This window comes from Nerophis lumbriciformis, linkage group LG10 (genome assembly GCF_033978685.3).
Source record: "Nerophis lumbriciformis linkage group LG10, RoL_Nlum_v2.1, whole genome shotgun sequence".
NCBI lineage: Eukaryota > Metazoa > Chordata > Actinopteri > Syngnathiformes > Syngnathidae > Nerophis > Nerophis lumbriciformis.
Window position 1 is genome coordinate 19548973 of NC_084557.2, and position 16365 is coordinate 19565337.

Sequence of the window (16365 nt, forward strand, 5' to 3'; positions counted from 1 at the left end):
CTTATGTGGGCTCTGTACCGAGGATGTCGTTGTGGCTTGTGCAGCCCTTTGAGACACTTGTGATTTAGGGCTATATAAATAAACATTGATTGATTAATGTATTATACTGTAAGTGTGTTCATTTCCGAAATAAACTAAAGAAAGAAAGAAAGAAAAGTGTTGATGTTGTGCATTTATAAGAAAAAAAAAGAATGAAGGTCATGGCAAGCAGAAAAGCCTTTCTTTATTTCAACAATTTTCCCTAAAATATGCATTTATGCCATAAAGTGTGTTTATCCGATTACTCGATTAATGAACCAGATTAACAGAAGCGGCCAGTATGCGGTAGGACCAACATTTGCGCCATGAAGTTGATCAGGTGACTCGGTTTCTGCACATTTTACAGTTGTCTTACATTACGACCAGCCTTGCTCTGTAGCCATCTTCTCTCCCTTGCTGAATGCATGGATCATTGTTCTATTACCATCAAACTGACACATTGGGGAAGCAAGTAGGGTAGAAGTACCACGTACTGTGATGTTATCATGATTCATTACCTCGACTTCACCAAATCAAAAATTATTTGCATTTGTATTTTTGTTGAGTTTACCTCTGACACTTCCAAAAGTGCTGACTGCAAAGTCCATACTGTACAGTGCAACACCAAGTAAACAATATACAACAGATCATTCGTTTCACACCCAAGAAGTTCACTGCCCAAAGTTTCCAGTACATTTATGGTGGACTTGACCTCAGGCAGCACACCCAGTCCCAATTAGTTGGTTCACCTTCTTTCGCTGCACAATTGTCTCATCCGCTCTTCCCACAGTTCAGCTGGCCTCTGCTCTCCTGCACTTTGTCTCTCTGGCTCTCCGGAGGCTTGGAGTCTCCCCTCAGGTCGCTGACGACAGCTCGGAGGGTCCTGAACTTGTCCGTCCTGCTGCTCTGGGCGCCCTGGTGCCGGATATCTGAACCCTGAGATGCGCTGAGGGATCGCGCCGCCGCCAGGCCGCGCTCCTTCCTGGGAGGACGGCGCGGTGTGGTCCTGGTGCCCACGTCCTCCGGGTGCTCCATGTCTCGGATGACCTCGCACAGGTAGCGGGCCAGGTCTTGGCTGGAGAAGGAAAGGGGCTTCTTGGAGCGGCGGAGTGTCAGAGGGGAGGAGAGGGTCTCGATCTCCGAGGGGGGGACGGCCAGGCGCAGAGCTATGATGGCGCTGCCGTTCCCGTTGGACATTCCCGCCCTTTTCTCCTCTTGTGGGGGCATGTTCTCGGGGCAGGACATGATGCTTTGTGGATAGCTGTAGCGGAGGGACTGTGCCGGGCTGGGCTGGAGGGAGCGCTGCAGCTCTACCATGTTGAAAGCATTCTGAAGAGAAATGATGAAAAAAAAAAAGTCACATTTTTAGGAACGGGAGAGACAATGAAGACCGCCAATGGAGTTCAGTTCATTACTGTGCACGCAAATGAAAGCCAAGAAGAAGATCCACCTGGAAGAAAACAGCGCCATTGATTATGCAATTAATTAATTATCTGATTGCAAAGAGGGAAAACTGTTATTACCAGCACAAATTAGCAGCTTTTTGTGTGCAATTTCAGCTAATTGACTTACACTCTTGCATTCCCGGGGGAGTTGATAGCTTCCCCGACGAACAATGACGACTGATTGTGGGTGTTGTCGTATGTGCATCATATACCGCTGATGCGTCATATTTATATAGTATGATGAAAGTTGAAATAGTAATGAAATAGTAATGAAATAGTAATGAAATAGCGGATGTGAGGAGCTCCACAAACTGTGACGTCACGCGCATATCGTCTGCTACTTCCGGTACAGGCAAGGCTTTTTTATCAGCGACCAAAATTTGCGAACGTTATCGTCGATGTTCTCTACTAAATCCTTTCAGCAAAAATATGGCAATATCGCAAAATGATCAAGTATGACACATAGAATGGACCTGCTATCCCCGTTTAAATAAGAAAATCGCATTTCAGTAGGCCTTTAAAGTACCAATGATTGTCACACACACACACACTAGGTGTGGTGAAATTATCCTATGCATTTGACCCATCACCCTTGATCACCCCCTAGAAGGTGAGGGGAGCAGTGAGCAGTAGCGGTGGCCAGGCCCGGAAATCATTTTTGGTGATTTAACCCCCAATTCCAACCCTTTATGCTGAGTGCCAAGCAGGGAGGTAATGGGTCCCATTTTTATAGTATTTGGTATGACTCGGCCGGGGTTTGAACTCACAACCTACCGATCTTAGGGCGGACACTCTAACCACTAGTTGTCTTTATTTTTAAGTTATCATGCCATGATTTTACTAGTCGGGCCCACTTAGGAATAGATTTACCTCCATGTTCCTTCCTACGAGCTAAAAAGAGTTTGACACCCCTGGTATAGATAAACAACAAGCCATCTATTTTAGGTGAATCAAGTTTTATACCCTTTCTGTTTTGGTGGGTTTCCTTGGTATTTAAAAAACATTTCAAAATGTTTTACCTTGATTTCTATGGTTATTTTGTTCAAGGAAACCTTTAGCGTTGATGTGCATGAGTGCGCATGCCCAATAGCGTTGGGTAGCAACATTGTTCCAGAACACAGGCTCATTTATACTATATTACCTTACGTTTACCTTCTGTGTGTGTGCATGCCAGTGGCCCAGCCTACACCCACACTAAAAGGGAGAGTGGACCACTGACAGGAGGGTTCACTCAGTTTATTTTATTCTGCAAAAAGTCAAACCTCTTGCAGCCTATCTGAAAGTGTCACACACAAAAATAAAACCAAACTTAAATGGCAATTTTATTTATCCTTGGATTATTGACCAATACAGGTAGCCTTCTACCTCTCAAGAATGTACAGTAATGTTAGTATTACTGTTTCAAATCAAAATGATTGTACAACTGTGATATTCAATGTTTATTCCGCCAAAGAAAGTATTTTCTTTATTTATTTTAAATATTGTAATGTGTGTTTTAGTACTTTTTTTTTAGTATGTTCAATAATAATACCATTATGACTGATATTTTTGGTCACAATAAACGAATATTACATTTTCATAGCATTACATCCCTAACTGATATCAAAATTACTTATATGTATTATTTTTAAATTGAGATTTAACTGTAGTTTGTGCGCAGCTTTCTTCGTGGCCGGCTTTGTTGCAGCTTCTTTAGCAGCAGGCGTCTTTGGGAAGCCTTCAAAGCACCGCCGTAGCGAAGCCGGCGCGTCATGTGGCTGATAAGGTTTGATGTGTTGATGCTGGATGTTTTCCCCCCCCCCACCTCATGGAATATTTACAGAATATTTCATGCAAATTGCGCACAAACTGTTTTCCTCTGAAACAGTGAAGAAGTCCCACACAATCTACCCTATGCTGGTTTACAGTGAGCTCAGGGAAGATAATGAGTTGACATGCCATTTACAGACGGGGAAAAGCAGCGCTTGATTTGCTCACCATAACCGACCTATAGGATAGTACTTGTAAACTTGCATCAGTGAATCATTTTTTTTTTTTTATCAGAGGATTTGTCGATATTATGACGTCATAATCTGGACGGCGTGGCGCGGTTGGGAGAGTGGCCGTGCTAGGGTTCCTGATTCAATCCCCACCTTCTACCAACCTTGTCACGTCCGTTGTGTCCTTGAGCAAGACACTTCACCCTTGCTCCTGATGGGTCTGGGTTAGGGCCTTGCATGGCAGCTCCCGCCATCAGTGTGTGAATGTGTGTGTGAATGGGTGAATGTGGAAATAGTGTCAAAGCGCTTTGAGTACCTTGAAGGTAGAAAAGCGCTATACAAGTATAACCCATTTACCATTTACCATAATCTTCTCGGCACAATATATATTTACAGAGACTAAAATATGTGTGAGTAACACAGTGTACTTGAGTAAAGCAGAGAAATAGTTTAAAGTATCGCCTATTAAAATCTAAATTCCGTTCCAGCAGAATCTGACTATGAGGTCACATACATTGACTTTGAAGAGAAATAAAACATGAATAATACATTATTATGATTTCGATGTTTGTAAGATGTTGCATGTCATCCACAAAGAGGTTTTTTCTCTTTGAAGGATTCCAACTGTGTTTATTTTATCGTTACATCTCGGTCCATTTGTATACAAATCAGTTTTCAGATCCAACCCGACTTGAAAATGAAAATATTAATATTTTCTGATATTCTTGCCTGCAATTGCGTGTGCTTTCCCTGCTTTTGGGTCGGTTCCTTTCAAACCCCCGCCCAATTACACGTCCACATCTTTCTTGTGGAATTAATTAGGTGCCCTCCTTTGATACAATTTGATGTCTTTGACAACTCGCATCATTGCAAATATTTCACAACAGAAAGTAAAGTCACATTAGCAGAGGGGGAAATAAATGAAAGACTAATAACGTAAGATCATCCTTAATCCTCATTGGCACAAGTTTAAAAATAATAAACATAGCAATAAATTGGCCTGCAGAGATTTACTCATAGCTGACTGTTTGGCAGTTGACCAGCTGGAGCTTCGAGAATTATTACTCTAAACATCCTTATTTTTAAAATATTATTATTACAGCCGGATAATCATTCTTTCAGAGCAGGCCTAACAATGATTTGGATAGTTGGAAGAACAGCAATACAAAACATGCTTAATAATAGTGAAGTCAATTATGTCATGAACAATTTTCTTATATGATTGGAAGGAGCATGTGTTTGTATTTGGTCACCGAATCCTTTGAAGGATTATTTTACTAAGGGAAAACGTGCAAATGTCCGTCCAGGACATTGGGAAATTTAAAAGACAGCAGCAGTTGGATTTTAGGAGGTAGTGTAAACACAATAACGACATCTGGTAAGAGCCCCCCAGGTAGGAGTAGAGATCAGTGTTTCGAAGTCAACTAACTCCATTGAGCAAAGTGACAACGCCCAGGTATTGCATTTGTACAAACAAACTGAGTGTTGTCCAAACTGGTCGGCCCCAAGGCTAGAGTTACAAAGAGTGGGGGTCTTTAGGTAAAAGGTATTTAAGGATAGTTGTCCGAGAGGACATCAGAAGAGATTCGGCCCATTCCTTCTCCGGGAAACTGCAGTTCCTGTCTGAGGCTGGCTGAAACAAATGAAGCTTTTTGTTCGACGATTCCTTGTTGGTGTCTCCTCGGCTCATCACCCATCACACAGCAATCCAATATACAACAATAGTAACAAAAATAATAATATGTTGCTGGAAACATTATGAAAATGTCAGCCAAATGTCACTCCTGATGTCAGGAGACTCACGTTTATACAAAATAAAGAAAACAGACAGTCCTGCTCCCGCTATTTCTGAATGATTCACCGCCCACAAACTACTTTCATCTATGTTTACAACAATAATGTCTGTTTTTGTTCCAAACGTCGATATTGCGACCAAAGACCAAATCTGTTGTGGTAGGTTCTGATGTTATAGTGAATGTAAATAAAATGCCTTTTCAATCTTCATTTCATACACCGCTGTAACGCTCTATTTTGTTTTGCGTGAGGCCGTCAACTCTGCTTCTCCTTCACTCACATTCAGGACCTCAGCATAATTTTGCCCGGCAGCGTTCTGCAAATCAAAGGCAGCGAGGCCGGCTGGTCTTGATAGAATGCAGTTCGAAAAAAAATAAATAAAATCAGACACCTCATCATTCAACAGGTCTGAGTCAGAGCTGACAATGCATGTATGCAGCATTTGCCAGCAGCCACTGGGCAAGATGCAAATACGTAGTAATAAACATATCAAAGGGGGTTTATAACGGTGCAGATTTTGGAAGACATAACCGTCTTTGTGTGAAAACAACAGGATGGGAATGCCTTTGATGCTTCTAAACACGAATCATCACAATTTCAAGCGCAAGTATATACTTGCAGAGTAGCATCACACATCTCCGAAAACATCAGGTACACCAGCAAAAATAAAGATCCAATACAAAAAACTCTACTAAATACTGCAGAGTGGTGCTGCAATTTATCAACAGCACATTTCGTATGATTCGGTTTTTGACAAAAGTGTTTGCCAATGTTTGGTCCTGGTGAGGTGAATTAATTAACTCATATTATGTTTTGCATATGGTGAATGTTTATATTCATCTGGGAGAAGGCAAACCACCTGTGTAAATCTGTTGTCCGATAGATATTGCTAGTCACATTGGTTATAGTCATACTTGCCAACCCTCCCGAATTTTCCGGGAGACTCCCGAAATTCAGCGCCTCTCCCGAAAACCTCCCGGGACAAATATTCTCCCGATTTTCAGCCGGAGCTGGAAGCCACGCCCCCTCCAGCTCCATGCGGACCTGAGTGAGGACAGCCTTTTTTCATGACGGGCGGACAACAGGGTGACAAGAACTAAATCATCCAGACTAGAGATAAATTGTATTATTATGTTTATTTTACCTAAAAATAAATATATTTATTAATTAAAAAAAAACAAAAAAACTAAATAAATGTTTACTATATTTTGCTAAAAACATCAAAATTAATTGTATTTTTATTTGTATTTTTTCGTGACTCCTTATTACATCCAGCCTTATAACTATACATTAAAATAAACATATTTGAAATAATTGATTTTAAATTATCATAATAATTCATTTAAAATGACCATATTTAATTATTAAAATAATTGCTTGTTTATCAACAACTTTAGCATTTTATTCATTACATTTGGAAGCTCTCAGAAGCCAAGTTATGTTATATTCCTTAATATTTATTTATGCAAGTTTGAGGTATCAATGATCTAAACACAGTTTGTTTGCATATTTTCAGGATGTAGATATCTATATGTCTATATATATATATATATATATATATATATATATATATATATATATGTATGAAATACTTGACTTGGTGAATTCCAGCTGTCAATATACTCCTCCCCTCTTTACCACGCCCCCAACCACGCCCCGCCCCCGACCACGCCCCTACCCCCCACCTCCCGAAATCAGAGGTCTCAAGGTTGGCAAGTATGGTTATAGTTCTGACATTCACAGGTATGGCACCAGAACCTCATCTCAAGGACTACTCACATTGCCACGCCCAAGAACCAAGGCCATGAAAGTCACTGTACTGTATAGGGCTATTACTTTGTGAAATACTCTTCCTTTGCAAATAAGAAATACCCCGAGTAAGGTAGGATTTAAAAGATTTCTAAAGATTTATCTGCATTGAGATTTCATTCATTGTTTTTGCCTTTGCTTGGTTCTATCTGTGTATTTTATTGTTGTGTATTTATAAATAAATAAATGATAAATGGGTTATACTTGTATAGCGCTTTTCTACCTTCAAGGTACTCAAAGCGCTTTGACAGTATTTCCACATTCACCCATTCACACACACATTCACACACTGATGGCGGGAGCTGCCATGCAAGGCGCTAACCAGCAGCCATCAGGAGCAAGGGGTGAAGTGTCTTGCCCAAGGACACAACGGACGTGACTAGGATGGTAGAAGGTGGGGATTGAACCCCAGTAACCAGCAACCCTCCGATTGCTGGCACGGCCACTCTACCAACTTCGCCACGCCGTCCCCAATATATATATAAACATATTTACAGGTATTGCATTATGATAAGGTATGTATTGTTATTATAGTATGATTGTATCTTGACTATGTTATTGTAACATCTATTTTAATGAGGACCCCAGGAAGACTAGCCTGCTGCTGATGCGTCGGCTAATGGGGATCCTAAATACACAATTAAACACTTAAATTAAACAATTAATTATTAATTATTATTTCAGTTTGGGCACATAACAACATAGGGTCCTTTAGTACTGTGTGGATTGGATTAATTCTCGCGGAAGAAAAGACAATAAAAGTGGACCTTGGCATGCAATCTTGAACGCATCATAATTAAATTATCCTCTCAACTCCCCCCAAAATGGATTAACTCGCTGGAATAAAAAAGACAATATAACATACATCCATAAACGTGGACGCATGTGAAAAAGTGCAATATATTTATCTGTACAGTAATCTATTTATTTATTTATATATATTTATTTATTTTATATATATATATTTATATATTATTTATATATACTTATTTATTTATACATGCACCTTATTGCTTTTTTATCCTGCACTACCATGAGCTTATGTAATGAAATTTCGTTCTTATCTGTGCTGTTAAGTTCAAATTTGAATGACAATAAAAAGGAAGTCTAAGTCTAAGTCTAAGTCAAAGGTGATGGGCCTATCCGTGAGAAGAGACTACATGTTTGGCTTATGACAGCATCTAAGACACGACCTGCATCTGTTGTCTTTCCAGACACTTACACACAAACATCCCCTTTTATGATGAGGGCGTGCTTTCCTGACTTAGCACACACCCAGAGACAGGAAGGAGGATTATACAACTGATGGTTTGGCTTCTCCAAGTTAGGGAGTGCCTAATTTTTCTGACCTGACCTCCTACAGGAACTGCACTCCTGTATAATGACGCTCGCTTGTAATAAAGCAACTTTTAGTTCAGTACAGCGTGTCCGACATCTTTGCCATGTCACCCTTCTGTCCGGACGAGGTTGACAAGACCGGGAATACACATCACTAGTTTTCATACCGTTTTGGTTATCTTACGGTCAATGGGACGTAACAAACTATTCCATTTGCCTATGTATCATTCCGCAAAACTCAAATTGTGGGTGCTAACTCTTTGCTTTTTTTTCTCGTTTTTTTAAATTGATTACATCTGCAGAATAAGCCAACATGGGTCCAAAGAAGCTGAGAACCCTATTTAAAGGTATCATCCGCATAGCCTCTCTCTCTGATGAGTTGTTACGTTCTGGTGTTGGTGTCATGACTTGTTATGACAGGTTTGGATTTTATTTATGTTCCTGTTTTTTCTATTGTTTCCATTCCAGCGCTCTTATTTAAAGTACCAATCCCCGTTTTCTCGTTTTACCACCTATTGTCCAGTCTGAGCGATGACTTCCTCACCTGTCCCTGATTGGCAATCAGGACACACCCGACGGGGCTGGATCGTTGCTTGATCTTTGTACCTCCATGCAGCATAGTGCTTCTTGTAATGCTACGCAGTGCCCCTTTGTGGTGGTTTAAGGAAGTCATTTCAATTAGAAAAGCCTCCGTTTTCTATTGGTTATCATTTTCACCTGATGAAGGTCAGAGAAGCCATCTTGTTTTTCCATTGTGTATGAGACAATGTGCTCTACAAACATCTCCCTCTCAAGCTTTGCATCCATCGTTGTTGAGCCTCGAAAAAACTTTGTTTGTAAGTGTATCCAATATATAACATTTTTGCAGTTCATTTATTGTGTATATATCTTAGACTATTTAAGCTAATGTTAAAAGTTAACACAACTGTTTTCTTTGCTCTGTATTTTGACCTGATGTAAACATTGAACACATTTAATACATATAAGAACACCCTTTTTGTATGTCTTGCAGTTTCACAATCGTTTTTGCATTTTTGTTTTGTTTACTAAATACATTTTTACCTGCCATCTGTCTGCCTCCAACAACACTCAACTGTTACATAATGTGTGTTGTGACCCCAAGATACAGAGGCGGAATGGGAAGCTCAGGTACAACTTATTTGTTAACAGAAATACAGATATAGTGCAGCAGGGAAGTGCACAGGAAGCATAGAGAAAACTTAGCACAATGAGGCAAAAAGCGCAAAGACCAAACAATGAGCCTCGAGGACGGGGTTGACATTTAAAGCATCCAGATTGGCAACCAAGATCAGGTGTGTCCTGACTGACAATCAGGGACAGGTGAGGAACCAGCGCGGAGACAGAAGAAATAGTGGAAAAGGAGGCAAACAGGAAATTGAAACACAAATAAGAACGCTGCACAGGAAATAAAACAAAATATCAAAAACTAATAAGACGTATGTTAAAAGTAATGTTAAAAGTTCTTATAATTATTCTATAAAGAACTTTAATTATTTTGTATAAAATGTGATTGTGTTAACATTTTGGGGTGTCTATAGTAGGTGGTTCATTTATTGCAGGGGTGCAAGCGACGGAGTTTGCCGACAATGTATTTCTTGTAAAGTGTATACAAAGGAGTACAGAAGCTGGATAAATAAGATGCCAAAAACCAACCACTTTCATGTGGTATTGAACAGAAAGGAGGACTTTTTTTCTCCTCCATTCGAAAATGCGGACGTTATCAGCAACACTGTCTGATTCCAATTAATGCAAGTCATCAGAATCAGGTAATACACCAACTTATATTCTTGTCTTCATGAAAGAAAGGAATCTATATGTGTTAAACATGCTTGTATTATCTTTAAACACCTTTAACTTGTTAACAATATTAACTATGTGTTAAACATACTTGCATTATCTTTAAACACCTTTAACTTATTAACAATATTAACTATATGTGTTAAACATGCTTGTATTATCATTAAACACCTTTAACTTGTTAACAATATTAACTATATGTGTTAAACATGCTTGTATTATCATTAAACACCTTTAATTTATTAACAATATTAACTATATGTGTTAAACATGCTTGTATTATCATTAAACACCTTTAATTTATTAACAATATTAACTATATGTGTTAAACATGCTTGTATTATCATTAAACACCTTTAATTTATTAACAATATTAACTATATGTGTTAAACATGCTTGCATTATCATTAAACACCTTTACCTTGCTAACAAAAACATATATATTTCATAAATAAGTAAATATAAATTATATATATGAATGAGGTAGATCCCCACGACTTGATCAATTGAAAAGTAGCTCGCCTGCAGAAAAAGTGTGAGCACCCCGATTTATTGGATTTACATTTATTATAGTAAAATATGTTTCAGTTTTCACATCATTTAGATACCACTGAACTTTCTCACATAGTGACAGTGTCATTTTTGCCGAATGAATAATGGTAGGTAACCCTTATTAAAGCCTATTGGATACTTTTTTGTCCTTTTAGGTACATTTTTGCTCGGTTTTTGGCAATAACATTTGTTGTCTTACTCCGAATGGAAATGTTCTCTCCTATTTTGTTCAATTTTAAAATGTATAATTTTATGGTGTATTGACAGTGCAGTTAAAAAATATAGTTATAAATGTGGGTTTTTGTCCCATGTTACTAAACAGACACAGCAAAACAATAAAATAATTTATGAATATATTTGTATTCCTCATCTTATGTATATTAAGGTCTGATCTTTACCCTAGTATTGCTTGTATTCCGACACGTGACTTCTTCCAGCAAGTGAAAACCAGTGGTGGTCAATCAAGTGAAACCCAGTGGTGGTCAATGAAGACTGTTGTATAGCAAGCAGTGGGCAAACTAACTGACTACAAAAGAGGCTTAAATCTTCCTGCAACAAGCAATAAATCAAACTATGCAAATTAATAGATCCCTATACTTTATCAAAAAAAGATTTGTCGCGTGATATCAGCGATTATACGTCGTTCGCATCTCCAGACATATCGAACTATTCTGCTCCAGACGTCAGATGGAAACTTGGAAAAGCATGGAGGTTTACAACTTTTTTGTGTGTGGCTGGGTCAAAGAAATTTGTATCAAGACTCTCCCGGAAAAATTGTCATCGTTTTTGCTCGGGTAAGTTTGCATTTCATGATTCAACTTCGCGTCTAAATAAGCTATGTTTGTTGCTGTTGCACGTTGTTTGCGAGTAGCGTGTTTTTCCACATCTTTATCAAAATATAACTATAGATGTCAACATTGTGTACGTGCTGAAAGATTCATTTATGATTGCTGCCTTTGGTAAAAGCTTAACTCTTTTAGGTTTTGCTCACATTTGCTTTCTTTTTATTTAAACACGCTGAGTTGGTGCTTTCAGAAACACTCGTAGCAATCATGTGTTTAAGAAATATCAATCAATCAATCAATCAATGTTTATTTATATAGCCCTAAATCACAAGTGTCTCAAAGGGCTGAATACAAATAATATCAAGATAACGCTTAAATGAAATATAATGAACGTTAAAAGTATATCAAACAAACCTTTCACGGAGTGATCACTACAAACTAATGCATTCTTCGAATCTGCTCCCTTGGACGAGTGTGAACTCCATGCTTTTCTTGTCGTCGTTTCGTAAAATCTTGCACACTTCCGCCCCTTTTTTTTAACTCTCGAGGAACTCTAAAAGAAACATTTATCCTTTTTGCGATTTGAACGATTCGTACAGCCGAAAACAACATAAGCATAGGGCTTTTTTTCTTTGAGAAAGGCGAAATGCCGACTAGAACGGGGGTCAGCAACCCGCGGCTCTCGAGCCGCATGCGGCTTTTTAGTGCCGCCCTAATGGCTCCCTGGAGCATTTTTATAACAGGATTGAAAATGGAAAAACATTTTTTATTTTCGTGTCTTTTTTTGTTTGAGGAAAAACATGACACAAACCTTCCCAATTGTTAGAAAGCCCAATGTTTAGTATGTTTGTGTGTATGCTTCACTGATGAGAGCATTTGGTGAACATTGTTTTGTCCTACTAGTTTCGGCAATTCTTGAACTCACCATAGTGTGGACTGTGACGCAACAGTTTGTTTACATACAAAGTCTTCCACTCCTTCTTCGTCTCATTTTGTCCACCAAACCTTTTATGCTGTGTGTAAATGCACAAAGGTGCGCTTTGTTGATGTTATTGACTTGTTGGAGTGCTCATCAGGCATATTTGGTCAGTGCATGACTGCAAGCTAATCAATGCTAACATTCTATTTAGGCTAGCTGTATGTACATATTGCATCATTATGCCTCATTTTGTATGGATAGCTCATTTAATATCCTTTGCTTGTATCCTCTTTGTATATAATTTAGTTTCGCATGTCTCATGACACATTATGCATGTAATATTGGCTGCATTTCAGTGTGCCATGTTGTTCCAGACCACAGCAAACATTACCTAGCTTGCCAAAGATTGTAATAAATCTATTAAAAGAAGACCGCCTGCCGTTTCCTTTAACTTATACCTTTGGCCATTAATTTCCAGGAATTATCTCACTTTCTGAGTAGCCTCTGATTTACTAATGGTTTCCAATGTCTTAAAAATGTGTCGAATAAATATACAATTTCAATATCTCTGTCAACGAAGATTTGCTTCAGCCTGTGACACACAGTCGTTTTGATAGTAGGCTATTATAGCTAACATAGACACGTCATGTGTTGCCTTCATTATAAGACTTATATACGGCTATTTTATTTATTGCTGCTCCAGACAGATTTTTTTTTGTATTTTTGGTCCAATATGGCTCTTTCGACGTTTTTGGGTTGCCGACCCCTGGCGTAGAACAAAGCTAGCTTGACCACCACGCATATTGAATGGAATATTGAATCAGCAAAATCCAAGCAATACCAACCCTTTAAAATGTACTATATGGATGATAACTAATTTAATGCAAACGTTTCTAAAAATCAACAAAAAAAAACCTGATAAATAGTTCAAATGGTCTATGAAAGGGTTTAAAAAAATGGTACTGACATCTTTTTTTAGGCGTGAGGTTGATTGCAAAAAAAGTAGAAAAAAATATATGAATCCAACATTTTTTTTTAATACATTTTCTATCACCCGAAGGACTTAGTCGTGCTGGTGGCTTTAATTGCTATTAAATTATGTATACCTCAGAGGGTTAAAGGGGCTGTTTGCAAATTGTTTAGTTAAATATTTCAAACCAAAATATATAACACCGCCACTAGCTTATGTTAATATTAAAGGTTTAACAGAACACATGGAACTTTTAAAAATATATTTTTTTTTACAATTACTATTTATATGGAATACAACATTTTTGTCGGCCCGAGGAAAAAGGCTGGTGTTAATGGCGTTCACTCACCACTGTCTCTTAAACCCGTACCAGCACACTGTAAAAAAAAAAAGTCAGTAGATTTTGCGGTTAAGAACTGGCAGCTCAGTAACCAGAATTCTATCTTAAAAACAACAGTGGTGTCTGTTTTTTTATTTACAGTAATCCGACCATCGTGAATTTTCAGATAAAAGTTCTAGGATGCTCGTTTTTTACTGTTTTTTGGGAGAAATTTGCAGTCATGTTGTTGATATGATAGAATACACGTTCAACGATAGATACCATTAGTAGCTAACACAACGTTAAAGTGTGTTTTACGTGGGTGTAGTTAACGTGCTTGAACCTAAAAGAGGGCGGGGTATAATGCTTACAACACGTTGACATTTAGCACCCTCTAGGCAGCCGCGTAAATCTGGCAAACAGCTCCTTTATTCCAAAATAATGTAGATTAAAATAGTTGTCAAGTCAACCTTAAAGGCCTACTGAAACCCACTACTACCGACCACGCAGTCTGATAGTTTATACATCAAAGATGAAATCTTAACATTGCAACACATGCCAATACGGCCGGGTTAGCTTACTAAAGTGCAATTTTAAAATTTGCGCGAAATATCCTGCTGAAAACGTCTCGGTATGATGACGCCGGCACGTGGCGTCACGGATTGTAGAGGACATTTTGGGACAGCACGGTGGCCAGCTATTAAGTCGTCTGTTTTCATCGCAAAATTCCACAGTATTCTGGACATCTGTGTTGGTGAATCTTTTGCAATTTGTTCAATGAACAATGGAGACAGCAAAGAAGAAAGTTGTAGGTGGGAAGCGGTGTACTGCGGGCGGCTGCAGCAACACAAACACAGCCGGTGTTTCATTGTTTACATTCCCAAAAGATGACAGTCAAGCTTTACCATTAGCCTGTGGAAAACTGGGACAACAGAGACTCTTACCAGGAGGACTTTGAGTTGGATGCACAGACGCGGTACCGTGAGTACGCATGCAGCTGCGGCTTCCAAACATTTGATCGCTTGCCCGTACGTGCGTGCCGCTATGTGCATGTCACGTACGTAACTTTGGGGAAATATATGTGCTGTATGAACTTCGGGGAGGTGAACGGTACTTTGGGCTGTGGGATTGAGTGTGTTGTGCAGGTGTTTGAGTTGTATTGGCGGGTTATATGGACGGGAGGGGGGAGGTGTTTGTTATGCGGGATTAATTTGTGGCATATTAAATATAAGCCTGGTTGTGTTGTGGCTAATATATATATGTCTTGTGTTTATTTACTGTTTTAGTCATTCCCAGCTGAATATCAGGTCCCACCCGCCTCTCACAGCATCTTCCCTATCTGAATCGCTCCCACTGCCCTCTAGTCCTTCACTCTCACTTTCCTCATCCACAAATCTTTCATCCTCGCTCAAATCAATGGGGAAATCGTCGCTTTCTTGGTCTGAATCGCTCTCGCTGCTGGTGGCCATGATTGTAAACAATGTGCAGATGTGAGAAGCTCCACAACCTGTGACGTCACGCTACTCGTCTGCTACTTCCGGTACAGGCAAGGCTTTTTTATCAGCGACCAAAAGTTGCAAACTTTATCGTCGATGTTCTCTACTAAATCCTTTCAGCAAAAATATGGCAATATCGCGAAATGATCAAGTATGACACATAGAATAGACCTGCTATCCCCGTTTAAATAAGAAAATCACATTTCAGTAGGCCTTTAAGTTAATGCCAAAAAACTGTTAAAACCTATGAAGGTTGGGCGAAGGCCAGCTGAGAAAAAATAATGCGAAGGTGCCAAGCTCCCTGGAGTATAAAATTGATGCAAGTAGATGACTGGAACACTAATAGCTGAAAAAGACACCGTCTCCACATAACATACGATACGGTTACACTAGTCAGTGTCAACAACACTGTGGATACATCCTGAATGTTTCAAACCACACATTGCTTGTCCATTGCTCATATTGAGCTAGACAAAAATAAATAATGCTGTAAAAGGCTAATAAATACACATAAAGTAAGAAATAGCACCGTAGCTAACGGCAGTACTGCTCTGAAATGAATGTGCTGCCGTGCACAAAATACAGTGTGGATGAAAAGCTCGTACACAGAGCATATTTTTATTTGATCTGTGGTTCAAAAATCAAAAAGCTTGTACAATGACGGGTTCGTAAATCGAGGTTGCAGGGAAAAACTGCTTTAGCATTCGATTTGGTCTTCTTCTGAACTTTTGGAACGGATTACTAGCAAAAGTCGAAGTACTAATCTATGGTACTGTGTCTGTCCATACAGACCTTAAATCAGGGGTGTCAAACGTACGGCCCGAGGGCCGGATCAGGCCCGCGAACAGGTGTTATCCGGCCCGCGGGATGAGTTTGCCAGGTATAAAAATGTACCTGAAATTTTTTAATGAAAGAAACAGCTGTTCTAAATGTGTCCACTGGATGTCGCAATACCAATTCTTTGTATCTTTATAGATGATACTACACATGTACAGTATAGTACAGTATCAGTCGAGGAAAATGATCAAACTACATAAATAACATACTGTAATTTGATTTTGATATAATTTTATTGTCTTGATAGATTGAAAATTACCACCAATGAGTTGACTGATGAACATTA

The 16365-nt window shown here is 39.0% G+C and overlaps 1 protein-coding gene across 2 annotated transcripts in view; it reads right to left on the reverse strand.

The window, feature by feature from the left end:
- Positions 1–220: 220 nt before the first annotated feature.
- LOC133612574 (neural-cadherin-like) overlaps positions 221–16365 on the reverse strand; it is a 347009-nt gene continuing 330864 nt past the window's right edge. For both annotated transcript variants that reach the window (XM_061970110.1, XM_061970109.1), the window contains exon 33: positions 221–1347. In XM_061970110.1, coding sequence (XP_061826094.1) covers positions 790–1347 — 558 coding nt within the window. In that variant the 3' untranslated portion in view covers positions 221–789. The remainder of the gene's footprint in view (positions 1348–16365) is intronic.